Source organism: Meles meles, chromosome 3 (genome assembly GCF_922984935.1).
Source record: "Meles meles chromosome 3, mMelMel3.1 paternal haplotype, whole genome shotgun sequence".
Lineage (NCBI taxonomy): Eukaryota > Metazoa > Chordata > Mammalia > Carnivora > Mustelidae > Meles > Meles meles.
Window position 1 is genome coordinate 121,340,008 of NC_060068.1, and position 13,009 is coordinate 121,353,016.

General features: G+C 51.9%; 1 protein-coding gene across 1 annotated transcript; it reads left to right on the forward strand.

The window, feature by feature from the left end:
• Positions 1–7,520: 7,520 nt before the first annotated feature.
• NKX2-5 (NK2 homeobox 5) lies at positions 7,521–10,066 on the forward strand. Its single transcript, XM_045998636.1, has 2 exons — positions 7,521–7,851; positions 9,426–10,066. The coding sequence occupies exons 1-2, from the start codon at positions 7,521–7,523 to the stop codon at positions 10,064–10,066; spliced, it is 972 nt and encodes a 323-aa protein (XP_045854592.1).
• Positions 10,067–13,009: the final 2,943 nt, after the last annotated feature.

Here is a 13,009-nt window from a genome sequence, read left to right on the forward strand (position 1 = left end):
ATATTTAATGTACTCAAAACATATCCATAAGAATACATATAAATATAACTAGGGGGACGTGGGTGGCTCAGTTGGTTAAGCCTTGGACTCCCGATTTCAGCTCAGGTCATGATCTCAGGGTGGTGAGATGGAGCCCCACAGGGATGGCGGGGTGGTCTCCAAGTTCAGGGCAGAGTCTGCTTCAGATTCTTTCCCCCTCCCTCTCCCCTCCGCGCGCTCTCGCTCGCTCTCTCTCTTTCTCTCTATAAGTAAATAAATAAATAAATAAAATTTTTTTTTAAGAATACACATAAATGTAACTAATTTTTTCTTGTGGCTACTAGTATTCTGTTCTGCTGGTGAATATAACTTGTCTTTAACTATTCCCCTGAGACAGATATATGGCGGGGGGGATTTAAATTCTTTTTAAAGAATTCTTTTTAATTCTTTAAAAATTAAATCTGCAATAAAATTACTTTTCTTGGGGGACACCTGGGTGGCTCAGTTGTTAAGCATCTGCCTTCCGCTCCTGTCATGATCCCTGGGAAATAGGATTGAGCCCCACATTGGGCTCCCTGCTCAGCAGGAATTCCGCTTCTCCCTCTCCCACTCCCCCTGCTTGTGTTCTCTCTCTCACTGTCTCTCTCTGTCAAATAAATAAATAAAATCTTTTCAAAAACCTTACTTTTCTTGGGGCTCCTGGGTGGCTCAGTGGATAAGCATCTGACTCTTGATTTCAACTCAGGTCATGATCTCAGGATCCGGGAATTGAGCTCCACATGGACCTCCCCACTCAGCAGTGAGTCTGCTTGAGGATTCTCTCTCCCTCTCCCTCTCCCTCTGCCCCCTTCTCCATTACACGCTCGTTCTCCATCTCTCTAAAATAAATGGATAAATAAACCTTAAAAAAAATACTGTTCTAGTATGCATTACCTATAGGATAGAGTCCTGGAAGTGGCAATATTAGTTCAAAGGGCTTATGCATTTTTCATTTTGATAGTACCAAACTGTCCCAAAGCGATTTATCAATTTGCATTTCCAATGAACACTTTAAAAGTGACTAAGCTGTGTAATCATCAAACTTCGATTTTTGCCAATCTGACAGGTGCAAATGTTTGCCTCTTCGCGTTTTAATTTACCTTTCTTCCTTCCTTTCATCTTTTCTTACTTTCATTTTATCAGCAAGGTTCTGCTACTCTTGGCCATTTTTTTCAATTGTTTTCTTGAGTCATTTTTTTTTTATTGATTTACAGGAACTTTTTCCACATTGTAGAAATACAATTTTTGTTTTTGTTATTTCCAGCAGTTAAGCTGTATATTTTTTCTCTTTGATTCTATTTATGTTTTGGTTTTGTTTGTTTGTTTGCTTGTTTTTGTTGCTCACAAGTTTCTTTTTATGTCATCGGGTTTATATAATTTGTCTTTTATTGTTTCTAGTCCTTTACTTCTCTTCATCCACCCTTCCAAATATGCAAACCCTCCAAAGTTATTATCTTAATCATTTATAGTACTTTTATGTTTTAATTCTTTGGTTTAAATTTTTAACCTATCTCGAATTGAATGTATTCAGTGTAAGAATAATCCATTTCCTTCTCTCTAACACCACTTTCACTTTATTTTAAATGTGTACTACACCCCCCAATACTGTAATATCACAATTGGCAAGGACCTTATTTCCTATCTTAATCAGTTTCACTTTGTAGTTTAGACAACCACCAATATGACTCTTTGCTGGATCCACCACCCAGGTGAGTTCACTTAACATCCTGGGATGCTGCCCAGAATAGCACAGCTGGGGAGGGAACTTGCCTAATACTTCCAAAAAGAAAAACATGAAACTAGGGACCAGAGAGGGAAAAGGGATGTGCTCAGGGTCAGCCAATCAGTGAGAGAGGCAAGACCAGAACCCAGTACTAGTGCATAGTCTAGTACTCTTTCTAGTATAAGTCTGCCTTCTTGAGGGTCTGTGTGACTTGGGCTGTGCAATCCCAGCTTCTGGTGCATGGTGGGCACCCAGTCAGTGTGGGTGAAGAAATATAGGAAGTCGTGCCTACATCCAATAGTGACTAGGCTATGGAGTCACTTGGAGGCTGGGGGGTAGCTTTTCTCCTCACTCCCCCCCTCCACAAAGACAAACCCTCATACATATACATACACAATATCCACCAACCAGGTAAATCTGTCCCCTGCTACCCCTTCTGTGGGCCTCAGGTCCTTCCTATGGCCAAGCAACTTCCAATAAACAGCCCTTAAACCACTTCAGGGGGACTTCCTGCCAGTCCTGGCTAGCTAGCAGACGCTGATCCTAGGGCAAAAGCCAGACAGATAACAGTGGAACATGAAGATAGTATTTCCAGGACTCTGTTCAGACTGCCCCAAAGCAGGACCACCTACATAATTTGTGGGGTCCTGTGCAAAATGAAAACATGGTGCTTATTTTTCAAAACTTATCAAGAATTTCAAGACAGCAACAGCACAGTACAGGGCCTTTCTAAGCCAGCCTTCAGGGAAGGATAGGGTTAATTATCAGGGGAGGAGCCAGAAAAGTCCTCAGTCCTCTAAAGCTTCAGATTTTAGATTAAGTGGGTGAGGGTTTTGCTATTCATAATATTCATAATAGCAAAAAAAAAAAAAAAAAGATGGAAACAACTCAAATGTCCATCGAGTGCTGAATGTAGAAACAAATTGTGGTATATCCATACAATAGAATATTATTCCACCATAAAAAGGAACAAAGTACTGATACATGCTACAACATGGGTGAACCTTGAAAACATTATGCTGAAAGAAATGGAAATATAATTCCATTTGAATGAAATGTCCAGAATAGGCAAATCTATAGAGGCAGAAAGTAGACTGATTTGTGGTTGTCTAGAACTGGGGAGGTAGGACATGGGGGAGAAGGTTGGGGTTGATGGCTAAAACCTACAGGACTCTTTCAGGAGTGATTAAAAAAAAAAAAAAGTCCTAAAATTAATTGAGTGATAGTTGCACAACTTCGTGGTTTTACTAAAAATCTTTAAATTGTATACTTTAGAGGGATGAATTTTATAGTATGTGATTTACATCTATTAAATCTCAATGAAGCTGTTACCAAAAGAAGAGGAGGAGAAAGAATCTTAAATTTCTCCTTCTTTTTCTCTCTCTCAACGGATCTCGTTGTGGGAGGTCCCTCCTCCTTGATGAAGGTTTCTGGGGAACCCTGCATCAGCCTGGTCCTCTTCTCTGGTTGCGGGGACTTAGGGGAAAGGGAAGGGAAGGGATCGCACCAACTGGAAAAAGGATCGCTTTTTCCAGTTGGTGCGGCTCTAGGAGGCAGTGACGTGCAATAAAAGAGAACATTCACAACTCTGTAGTGAGTCCTGTGTTCGAATTCTAACACTGTCATTTTCCATCTGTGTGACCTTGAGCAAGTCATCTCACCATTCTGAGCCTCTTTCTCCTCTGCCCAGTACTCGAGATAAGTAGATCAGCGAGGGCATAGGTGAGAGCGTGTGGCTCACCCACTGAGAGCTCTAGAAACAGCGGCAAAGGAGAATTTTGATATCCGCTGAGCCACCTGAATGAGGCGCGTCCCGAGGCAGGGAAAATGCGGGGCCCGGGAAGCCGCCTGTAGTCTTCAGGAGCCAAGGACGAGAGCGGTAGCCTTCGGAGTCGTCCCCCGCCCCCAATCCCGGGCCCGGAAGGAAGCCAGGGCGGCGGAGGGGCCTCGCGGCCAGACCCGGGAGCCGGGTTGAGAGCCGGGAGCCGGGCCCGCAGCCGCCGCTGCTCATCCATCAGTCGGACGAAGAGCAGAGGCGCGCTCTCCGCCCTCTGTTTGCTTTCTCGCCAATTATTGCCGGGCCGCAGCCCCTTTGTTGATACAGTAGTCCGAAAAAGTGCTAATGTTCATTTATCAGGGGGCCGGCCAGGGACTCCCACGAGTTGCGATTCTTCCCAAAATATAAACATGGGGCGAGCGTCCCAGACAGAAACCCCCATCTGTTTCCCCAGCGCGGGCGGAGAGCGAGGCGTTGTTGAAGATAAAGCCGCGGATAACGCCGCCTGTCTCCAATGGACGTCTCCCCGGCGCATTAATGACATTCCCGGTGATAGTTCCAGCTTATCTTTCAATTAATCATATATACCTTTTGCGGCGGGCCCTGTTGATTGCAGGAAAGGACAGGGGGCGGGCTCGGGCAGTGCCGATCGCTTTTTCAATTAATAATATTTTATGTGCGGAGAATGCGCTCAAGTCATCTGGAATTTGGCTCATCTTAAAGCCCCAATTCTTTAAAAGGCAAGGAAACAGAGGGATAGATTTTCGATCTCTCCTCTCTGCCTCCTTTTCTCTCTCTCTCTCTCTCTCCTCTTCTCTAGACTGAAGGCTGTTTGTTTGTCCTGCTGGTTTGGCCAAAGTGCGGCTTAGAGAGGCGGCCAGGTTGGGTCAGCCGCCCTTGGGAAGGAAGATGTGTCCCAGTGAGGCTGGAGAATCAAGTTTCGTACCTCCCCACCCCCAACCACTGCAACTTCTATTTAAAGAAAACAAAAAGTTTTATTCAGAAAGTGCGAACTACGAATAAAAGTTAGCAATCGCTCTTGGATATGTCTCTGTGGAGACCAGCGTAGGTCGCCCCAGTTTAGATTTTGCCTGGATTTCCTCTTTCCGGCAACGCTAAGGCCTGTCTTAGAGCCAAGGGAAATTATTACCGGATTCACTAGGGTATAGAGAGTGGAGAAGTCACTTCGTCCAAATAGGGAGGTTTTCTTTCCTCCCCTTTTCATGACACCTGACCCGCAGGTCTATCTGTCAGCCCTGGGAACCATAGCCCAAAATAGGTGATAAATCTTAACCGCCTTGTTTTGCAGAGGAAATGCCAGGGTTTTTAAATTTTTTTTCTTCCTCCAGAACTCTCTCTTAAACATACACACACACATAGTAATACTAATAATTAAAAAACTAAGAACAGGGATCCCGGATGTAGCCTCGATGTCCCCCCATTAAACGGTAATATTTCAGGCTTCAGCTCACACTAATCTCTCAAACTGTCATCGCAAGCCGCCGGACCAGCCCATTCACTTAACAGCGCTCCCAGGACCCTCGCTCAGAGCTCTTTTTGAATGAGACATTTAATTGAATCGGATGTGGCTCGTTTGCCAGACGTCACCGCCTAGACGATAGGCATCCTTTCCCACTCCCCCCCAAAATCTTCAAAGGCGAGCTAGGCCCCCAAGCTAGGTTAGTTGAGGGCACTAACTAACATTGTCCAAAAGCGTGGCAAGGAGGGGTGAAAGAGAGGCTACTGATCTGCAGGTCCGTCGTGGGAAAACCAGAGATGGAGGGTTAGGAGGTGCGTGGATGAGTAGGGTTCCTAGGGCTTGAGAACTCCACCCCCGACCCCACCGCCCATGCCCACCCCCACCCTGCCACACACATACACACGCATTTGAAAAGGCATCTCTCTGCAGACCTATCTAACAATTCCAGAACCATGCGTGGACCCTGGCTAGAAAATCTGAAGCGAGATTCCGCTGCGAAGGCCCGGCCTGGTACTGGCGCCTGGCTCCGGGCAGTCGGGTTCCAGTGCTCGGAGACTCCGGGAGAGCCACGCGGTGGTCCACTCTCCATTGCCGTATCCCGGAGGCCACGGGTCCTGGAAGTGTGCGTTTGATGAGGGGCTGTACAGGTCCTAGTGTTAGGTCTGTGCTTATCCGATCTCACCCCTCCCAGCTATGCTGCCCCATACCTCGCTGTCTGGCTTCAGCACCCAAAGGTCCGTGTTCAGGACAGACACCACCTTGTCCCTCTGCTTTGTGTGTTTCCTCCGCTCCTTGAGAGCGAATTACAGAGTCTCTCAGGCTCTGAGCTGTGGTCTTGGCTTGCCTTTGCCCCTGCGCACCTTTCTTCTATTCCAAGCACTTCTTCCCTAGTCCCCAACTCGACCTCTACTAAGAGCGGAGCCCTCCCAGTCTCCATTCTTAGCAAGTCCCCACACCCCGCCTGCACCTTCCCGGCACAAAGCTGGGTTGTAGCTTGTGAAAATCAATGGTCTTCCCTTGACAAGTCCTACCAACCCCAGATATAGAGTAAGGCAGTGACCTTAACCTGGGGGGCCTTTCTGCCTGCCTGGATCCTGAAACTACACAAAATAAAGTGCCTCTCTCCGGTGTTCTGGGGGTCAGGGGATGGCCCGAGCTTTCACCAGAACTCCCCAGGGATCCAGAGGGGTAAGGTGGACTGGTGCAGGATCTGCCGCAGTAGCTGGTGCTCCAGAAATACTGGCAGATTTGTCTTGATAGGAGATTCCCTACTTTACTGACCCTGGGGCTAAAAATTAACACCCCGTCTGCCCTGCCCTTGCCCTGAGCACCTGGACCTGCCCCCGCCACAGGGTTCCTTTCTCAAAGCCAGCCCAGAGTCCTCTGAGAAATCCTGGCCCGGCTGAGTTCCAGGGAGCCCCGCCTGCCTGAGAGCTAAACCTGGGCCCCGCCTGGGGTCCTGGGGCCGCAGAGGCCTGGAGGCCTTGCTACTAGGCAGAAGAGCAGTGGCAAGTGAGAGGCAGGCACTGTGGGTTCCAGAAAAGGAGAAACTAGGCGGCTGGAAGCTAGGATGCCCTAGAAAACAGCTCTCTTCTAGGAAGCTGAGCTTACCGGGTGGGAGTCTGGATTTGTCTCATTATTAAGGGGAAAGTCATTTCTTTAAGGGGAGATTGATAGTAACTGATGCCCCCTGGAGTTGTGTGTGTGTGTGTGTGTGTGTGTGTGTGTAACTTTCACGCTGCTATAGAAGGTTGCTACCCACCACCCCATAACCACCCACTTTGCCCCCAGGGCCTGGGCTGCTGGGGAAAGGGGGACTACTGGGGCATGACTGGCCCTGTAAGTCAAGCCAAAAAGAACCCCCAAATTGTCCAGAATCTCCCCCTTCTGTCATCACCCCAAAGCAAACCTTCTCCCCCATGCTACTTTTCTTGTACAAACTCTTCCTTTCATAAAAAAGCCTTTAGGACTCCTGGAAATGACTCCCCTCCCCCAGCACCCGCACCAGTCCTTCACTCTCCCATTCTGTTTTAGGTGCTGAGGAACATTTCTTCAAATCCCAGATCCACCCAGCCCAGCCCAGAGGCCAGATCTGGAGAAGAATCAGGTCCTTTCCCGCGTCTGCGCTTCCGTGGGGTTTTCAGGGTAGTACTACGTAGAAATGTCAGGCTGCAGGAGCAGTAGGAGAGTCTTCCAAATGCCTCGCGGCCCCTTTAAAAAGCTGAACAGGATTTTTTTTTTTTTTTTTTTTTGAGCCCCATGACTATATTAGGTGACACAAAACTGCTCATCGCTCCTGTCATCGGGGCCCCTGGCCCAATGGCAGGCTGAGCCCCCCTCCTCTAGCCTGGTCCCGCCTCTGCTGCCCCTTGTGCTCCGCACTACCTGCCGCCTGGCCACAACCCGAGCTGGAAGGCGGGTGCGCGGGCAGGCGGCGGGCACCATGCAGCAAGGCTGCCAAAGGCCGTGGGCAGCGCTGCTCTCTGCCGCCCACCTGGCGCTGTGAGACGCGCGCTGCCACCATGTTCCCCAGCCCCGCGCTCACGCCCACGCCGTTCTCGGTCAAAGACATCCTGAACCTGGAGCAGCAGCAGCGCAGCCTGGCTGCCGGGGAGCTCTCCGCGCGCCTGGAGGCCACGCTGGCGCCCGCCTCCTGCATGCTGGCCGCCTTCAAGCCCGAGGCCTACGCGGGGCCAGAGGCCGCAGCGCCCGCCCTCCCAGAGCTGCGCGGCGAGCTGGGCCCCGCGCCCTCGCCCGCCAAGTGTGCTCCTGCCTTTCCAGGAGCCCCCGCTTTCTATCCGCGTGCCTATGGCGACCCTGACCCCACCAAGGACCCTCGAGCTGATAAGAAAGGTGAGGAGGAAACACCAGCCCCTTCTCCCTCCTGGGGCCGCTTTGTGTCCCCAACCGCCGCTGAGAAATTCTGGCCTGGGTGGAGGAGACGCGAGCGCCTGGGCAGAGGGCCGAACTCAGGGGGCTCCGAGTGTGAGAAGCGGGGTCGCCGCCAGGGCCCCTGAGTCCCGCGTCCAATCGGAGGTTTAGAGGAAATGCTGGATTGAGACGATCAGAAACAAAAGACAAAAGAAATATAATATTTTTTTTGTCCTAACAAAGCGCAGGAGGCAGCAGCCTTGCTCAATGAAGTTAGAGATCAGTTTGTAGTAGAACAGAGAACGAGATATTCTCTATATAAGGGTTTTGGAGTTTTATTAAATCTCTTTTGGATTTAAGGGTCTTTTTCAGGATCTGCCGAAAACAGCTAACCAGGAGTAAAAATGCTGCACGCCAGATAGGCTTTTGTTCACAACTGGAGAAGAGTCCAGGACCTTCTATATCCTACCCGTAACCCGGGTTTCTGGGGCTTTTTCTCCTTAGTGCCAGGGCAGCGGAATCTTTGGGTACAAAGGCCTTGATTTAAAAATGAGATACTGCGGTCTCTCGGGAATCTGATTCTCAGCTTTATTCCCCCACCCCTGCCCCCTCCCCGCACCGATTCCCCACGCTACCAGGGTCGAGGGGTTCTCTTCTGGAAGAAGTTAGAAAATGCCGCGGGACTCAAGGCGCCAGGCAATGGAGAGGACCTTGGAAGGTGGCGGGATCGCCGCACAATCCAGCCCCGGGTCGGGACAGGCGAGAGGCCCGCGGTGCCACGGAAAGGGGCATGTTGGGAAGAACTTGTCCCAACACAGGGTCCGCGCTAATCCGAGGTGGCAGGGTGCGCTGGGCGAAGGGCCGTGGTGAACCGAGAAGGGATCTTTCTAGCCTAGAAAGTTTCGTCTAGAAACAGAGGGAAGGCCCGGGGCAGCTGCCGGCGGGTCAATTCAATTGACCGCTACCAATTGGAAACCCACTCGAGTAGGCGGGCAGGGCAGGATCCTAGGCTGCCTACCCACCCGCGGCTTCATGGGTGCTGGACAAACCCCGTGGCTGCACCGGAGTCTTCGATCAGCAAACCAACACCCCTTCTTCTGTGTCTTTGCGGTTCCGTAATTTGGAGACAGTGTGACTGATCCTGGAGTGAGGCCTCGGTCTCCCTTCATTTAAATTCTCAAACCACTCTAGCTCTAATCTAATTCTCCCGCGCATCATCTGGTTTTATTTTCTTTGCAGCCTGAAATCTTAAGTCACTCTCCATCTCCCTCACCAGCACGTGAACTCCCCGAGGGCACGAACCTCTCTTGTGTTAGGTTCTCCAGTGCCTATAGCCATGCTTGGAATATAGTAAACATTCAACAAATGCTGACTGTAAGTTGGAAACCGAGCTGTTCCTGGCGCCCAGTGCACTGGGCAGAGCGAGCCGCAGCCCAGTGGGGCTCTCCAGGCAGCACCGGGTGGCACCCACTAGGGCTAGTTACCCGGCAGGCGCTCCGCGGATCTGGCCGCTCTGACTTGACCGAGCGTCCCTCTGCCCCTCTGTTTCCCCGCAGAGCTGTGCTCACTGCAGAAGGCGGTGGAGCTGGAGAAGCCGGAGGCCGACGGCGCGGAGCGACCCCGGGCGCGACGGCGGAGGAAGCCGCGCGTGCTCTTCTCGCAGGCTCAGGTCTACGAGCTGGAGCGGCGCTTCAAGCAGCAGCGGTACCTGTCGGCTCCCGAGCGCGACCAGCTGGCCAGCGTGCTGAAGCTCACGTCCACGCAGGTCAAGATCTGGTTCCAGAACCGGCGCTACAAGTGCAAGCGGCAGCGGCAGGACCAGACTCTGGAGCTGGTGGGGCTGCCCCCGCCGCCGCCGCCGCCGGCCCGCAGGATCGCCGTGCCAGTGCTTGTGCGCGACGGCAAGCCCTGCCTCGGAGACTCGGCGTCCTATGCGCCCGCGTACGGCGTAGGCCTCAACGCCTACGGCTATAACACCTACCCCGCCTACCCGGGCTACGGGAGCGCGGCCTGCAACCCTGGCTACAGCTGCGCGGCCGCTTACCCAGCCGGCCCGCCCCCGGCGCAGTCGGCGACCTCCGCCACCAACAACAACTTCGTGAACTTTGGCGTCGGGGACTTGAACGCGGTGCAGAGCCCCGGGATTCCGCAGGGCAACTCGGGAGTGTCCACGTTGCACGGTATCCGAGCCTGGTAGGGAAGGGCCCAATCTGGGGCGCCCCGATCCATCCCAGCTCTAGAGAGGGACACTGAGTCTCTGGGGAGGGAGGACCCCTGACGTGTCTCTACGTCCCTTGGATTTCACATTCACTCCCGCAGGGGCCTCGGAGCTTTCTCCGTTCCAGGCGCCTTTGTCCCCAAGCGCGGGAGAGTTTGTGGCCGCGTTTACAGATCTTGCCGGCGATTGATCCCGCAGCCTGGTGCCTTAGCCGTGGCCCCCGAGTGCCCTCCAAACGCCCACGGGCACCCCCAACCGGCTGAACTTGGGCCAGTTGGGACTGGGAGCCCGGGTGCACCTTTCTTCGAGCCTGGGCCCGGCGCCCGGGCCCTTGCTGCCTTGCCGCCGCCCACCCACCCGTATTTATGTTTTTACCTGTTGCTGTAAGAAATGGGAATCCCCTTCTCATTAAAGAGAGTGCACTGATTCCGCATGTGTCGTCTTTCAGCTTGCGGCGCTTAAGAAACTGCATTTTAGAAAGCAGAGCCCGACTGCCTGGCTGGTCTTGCGCTGCAGGAACGGGCATTCACTGAACAAATTCGATAATGATAATAAACTCGTCGTGGGTCCTTCCTTAGATTCTTCCTGGCATTATCTCGCATAACCTTCAGTAACTTCCCCAAAAGAGGTCCTGTTTTAAAGTTTAGCAGACTGAGGTCTCTGAGCAAACAGCAGTAGTGTAGAATAGAGGTCTCGTTTCACAGACAGAGGGCACTTGCCTAGAGCTCCCCAATCTTTCTTCCTTGAACCCTGCCACATGTCGGGCACAGCTGAAGTGCTGGGCATTACATGGAGAGCAAAGGGAACTCGGTCCACCGCAGTTGGAGCATACCATTATTCATCCTGCTTAAAAGAACATCTTACTCCATTTTACAGATGGAAAAACCTAGAACCAAAGCTCTTGTCAAGCTTCCCTGAAATCCCCAGCCCAGCCGGGAAGAGGTCCTGGGGTCCTGTGGCCCCAGCCACAGGTGGGCTCCACAGAGAGGTGTCTTGCCAACTGCCCCTCCAGCTATGGCTTGGCCACAAGAATTCACGTGGTGAGGGAAACTCCCACCCAAACCTGATGGCTGTCCTCTCCTCTCCACGTTTAACAAATTTTGCCAGGTCTTGATCAAACAAGTGCTACTGTTCAGGTTTTATAGATGAGAAAAAGGCTCGAGGAAATTAAGCTAAAAACCTGCTTGCTGTGAGGCTTGCTCACTGCATAACCCAGTCTGTAAAATGAGGATAACAAGAATACCTTGCTCTGAGCCCAGGTCCCACCCGGACACAGGGGCTCGGACCTGACCTCCCACTCCTCTATCCCCAGCCTCCAGGCTCAGAGGAACTAACAGCGCTACTTTAAAACGGATGAAAGCGGGAGGGAGGGAGTTTGGAGTTTTGGGTTCCTATGAAATATGGGTTTTTCTGAGATTTTCCCCAGGAAGCGCTGGGCTGGTCCCTTGGGTCTTAACCTATTTGGCCTAGAGCTGGTTGCAGCCAAAACATTGTTTGTGGTGTTCAGAGACCAAACTCGACTTAAAGTACCCTGAGAACAGGAAGAGTCGCCAAGCCAGGCCTGGTACCACCAGGAGCCCTCCTGCAGCCGGGCCCATGCAGCTCTGCCAGTGCCTGTCTTGTCATCGGGTAAGTGCTGCTCCCAGGCTCGCCATACCCGCTGGTGGAAGAGGGGAGGATGCCAGGAAGTTCCACCGCTTGCTTGCCGCAGCCCAGCAAGGTGCTGAGCTGAACCGTGGGCAATCGACCATCACAGAGTTATGCACTTGGCTAAATGAAGGAGGGGGAAGGGCTGAGCTCAGGGCTTGACTCTGGGCCCCAGGATTTATTCCCTCTGCTCTAAGTTCCAAACCCGGCTGGCTGATGAGCACCCAGGGAAGGATGTGTTCAGTTCAGTCCCAGCTTTGCATGTTCTGGGCTCATGACCCTGCTAGGAGCCTTTACCTCCAGCCCTCTCAGCGCTCCCTATCCATCTTGTTGATGTACGCCGCGGTCCCATGTCGCAGAGGGCCACACTGAAGCTCCACCAGGCCATCAGATCAGCTCTGAAACCAGAAGGCACTCTCCTACCATGCATCCCTGGCGTGCAGGCGGCCTAACTCACACGCCCACAGAAATCCTTCTGTCTGGAGTTCACCCACATTACCGATATTAATCAGAATAGCCTATTAGCCCACAACCTCCTGGGGTCCTGCACATCCGTTTGCCTCTTCCATCTTATACACACTGACATTAACTTTAGAGAAAATATTTCTTTCACTTAACATTATACCGTGAGGATTTTTCTTTTTTTTAAATTAATTAATTGTTTGTTTATTTTAAGTAAACTCTCTCCCCAGCGACGGGCTTGAACTCACAGACTGAAATCAAGATTCACATGCTCTACTGACTGAGCCAGCCTGGCAACGGCCCCCCTCCCCCTGGCCAGGATTTTTCTGTGATGACTCTCTCTCTGTCATGTCCCTTCAGGGACCAGCTGAGCGACCCCCAAAGTCTCTCACAAACGGGTAACAGTGGCTGGCTGGCACGGGACTCACCAACTGCCAGGCTCTAGGCTAAATGCTTTACAGGAGTTCTCTGAGCTGTGTTCATTTGCAAACCAGGAAACTGAGGACCGGAGGTTATGGTAAAGGCCAAGGTCATACATTCCCCTAGCGTGAAGCTAAGGAAGAGGGCCCCATCAACCCCAAGGGCAGAGGGGTGGCGTGTTGAAGAAATGAGAGCCTGCCACATTGCGTTGGTTTCTCTCCCAAAGTGGCAGCGGGACCCTGCTTCTGGCAATGGAACGGAGTGTACCCCATTCTCTCACCAGCAAGGTGAGGATGTCAGCCTTCATATTCAGGCTCATTACGAGGCAAACTAGTGCGTGGAGCTTTGGGAAGCCGCAGGGCACGGACTGCTCTCTGGCGGAGGGTGTCAGAT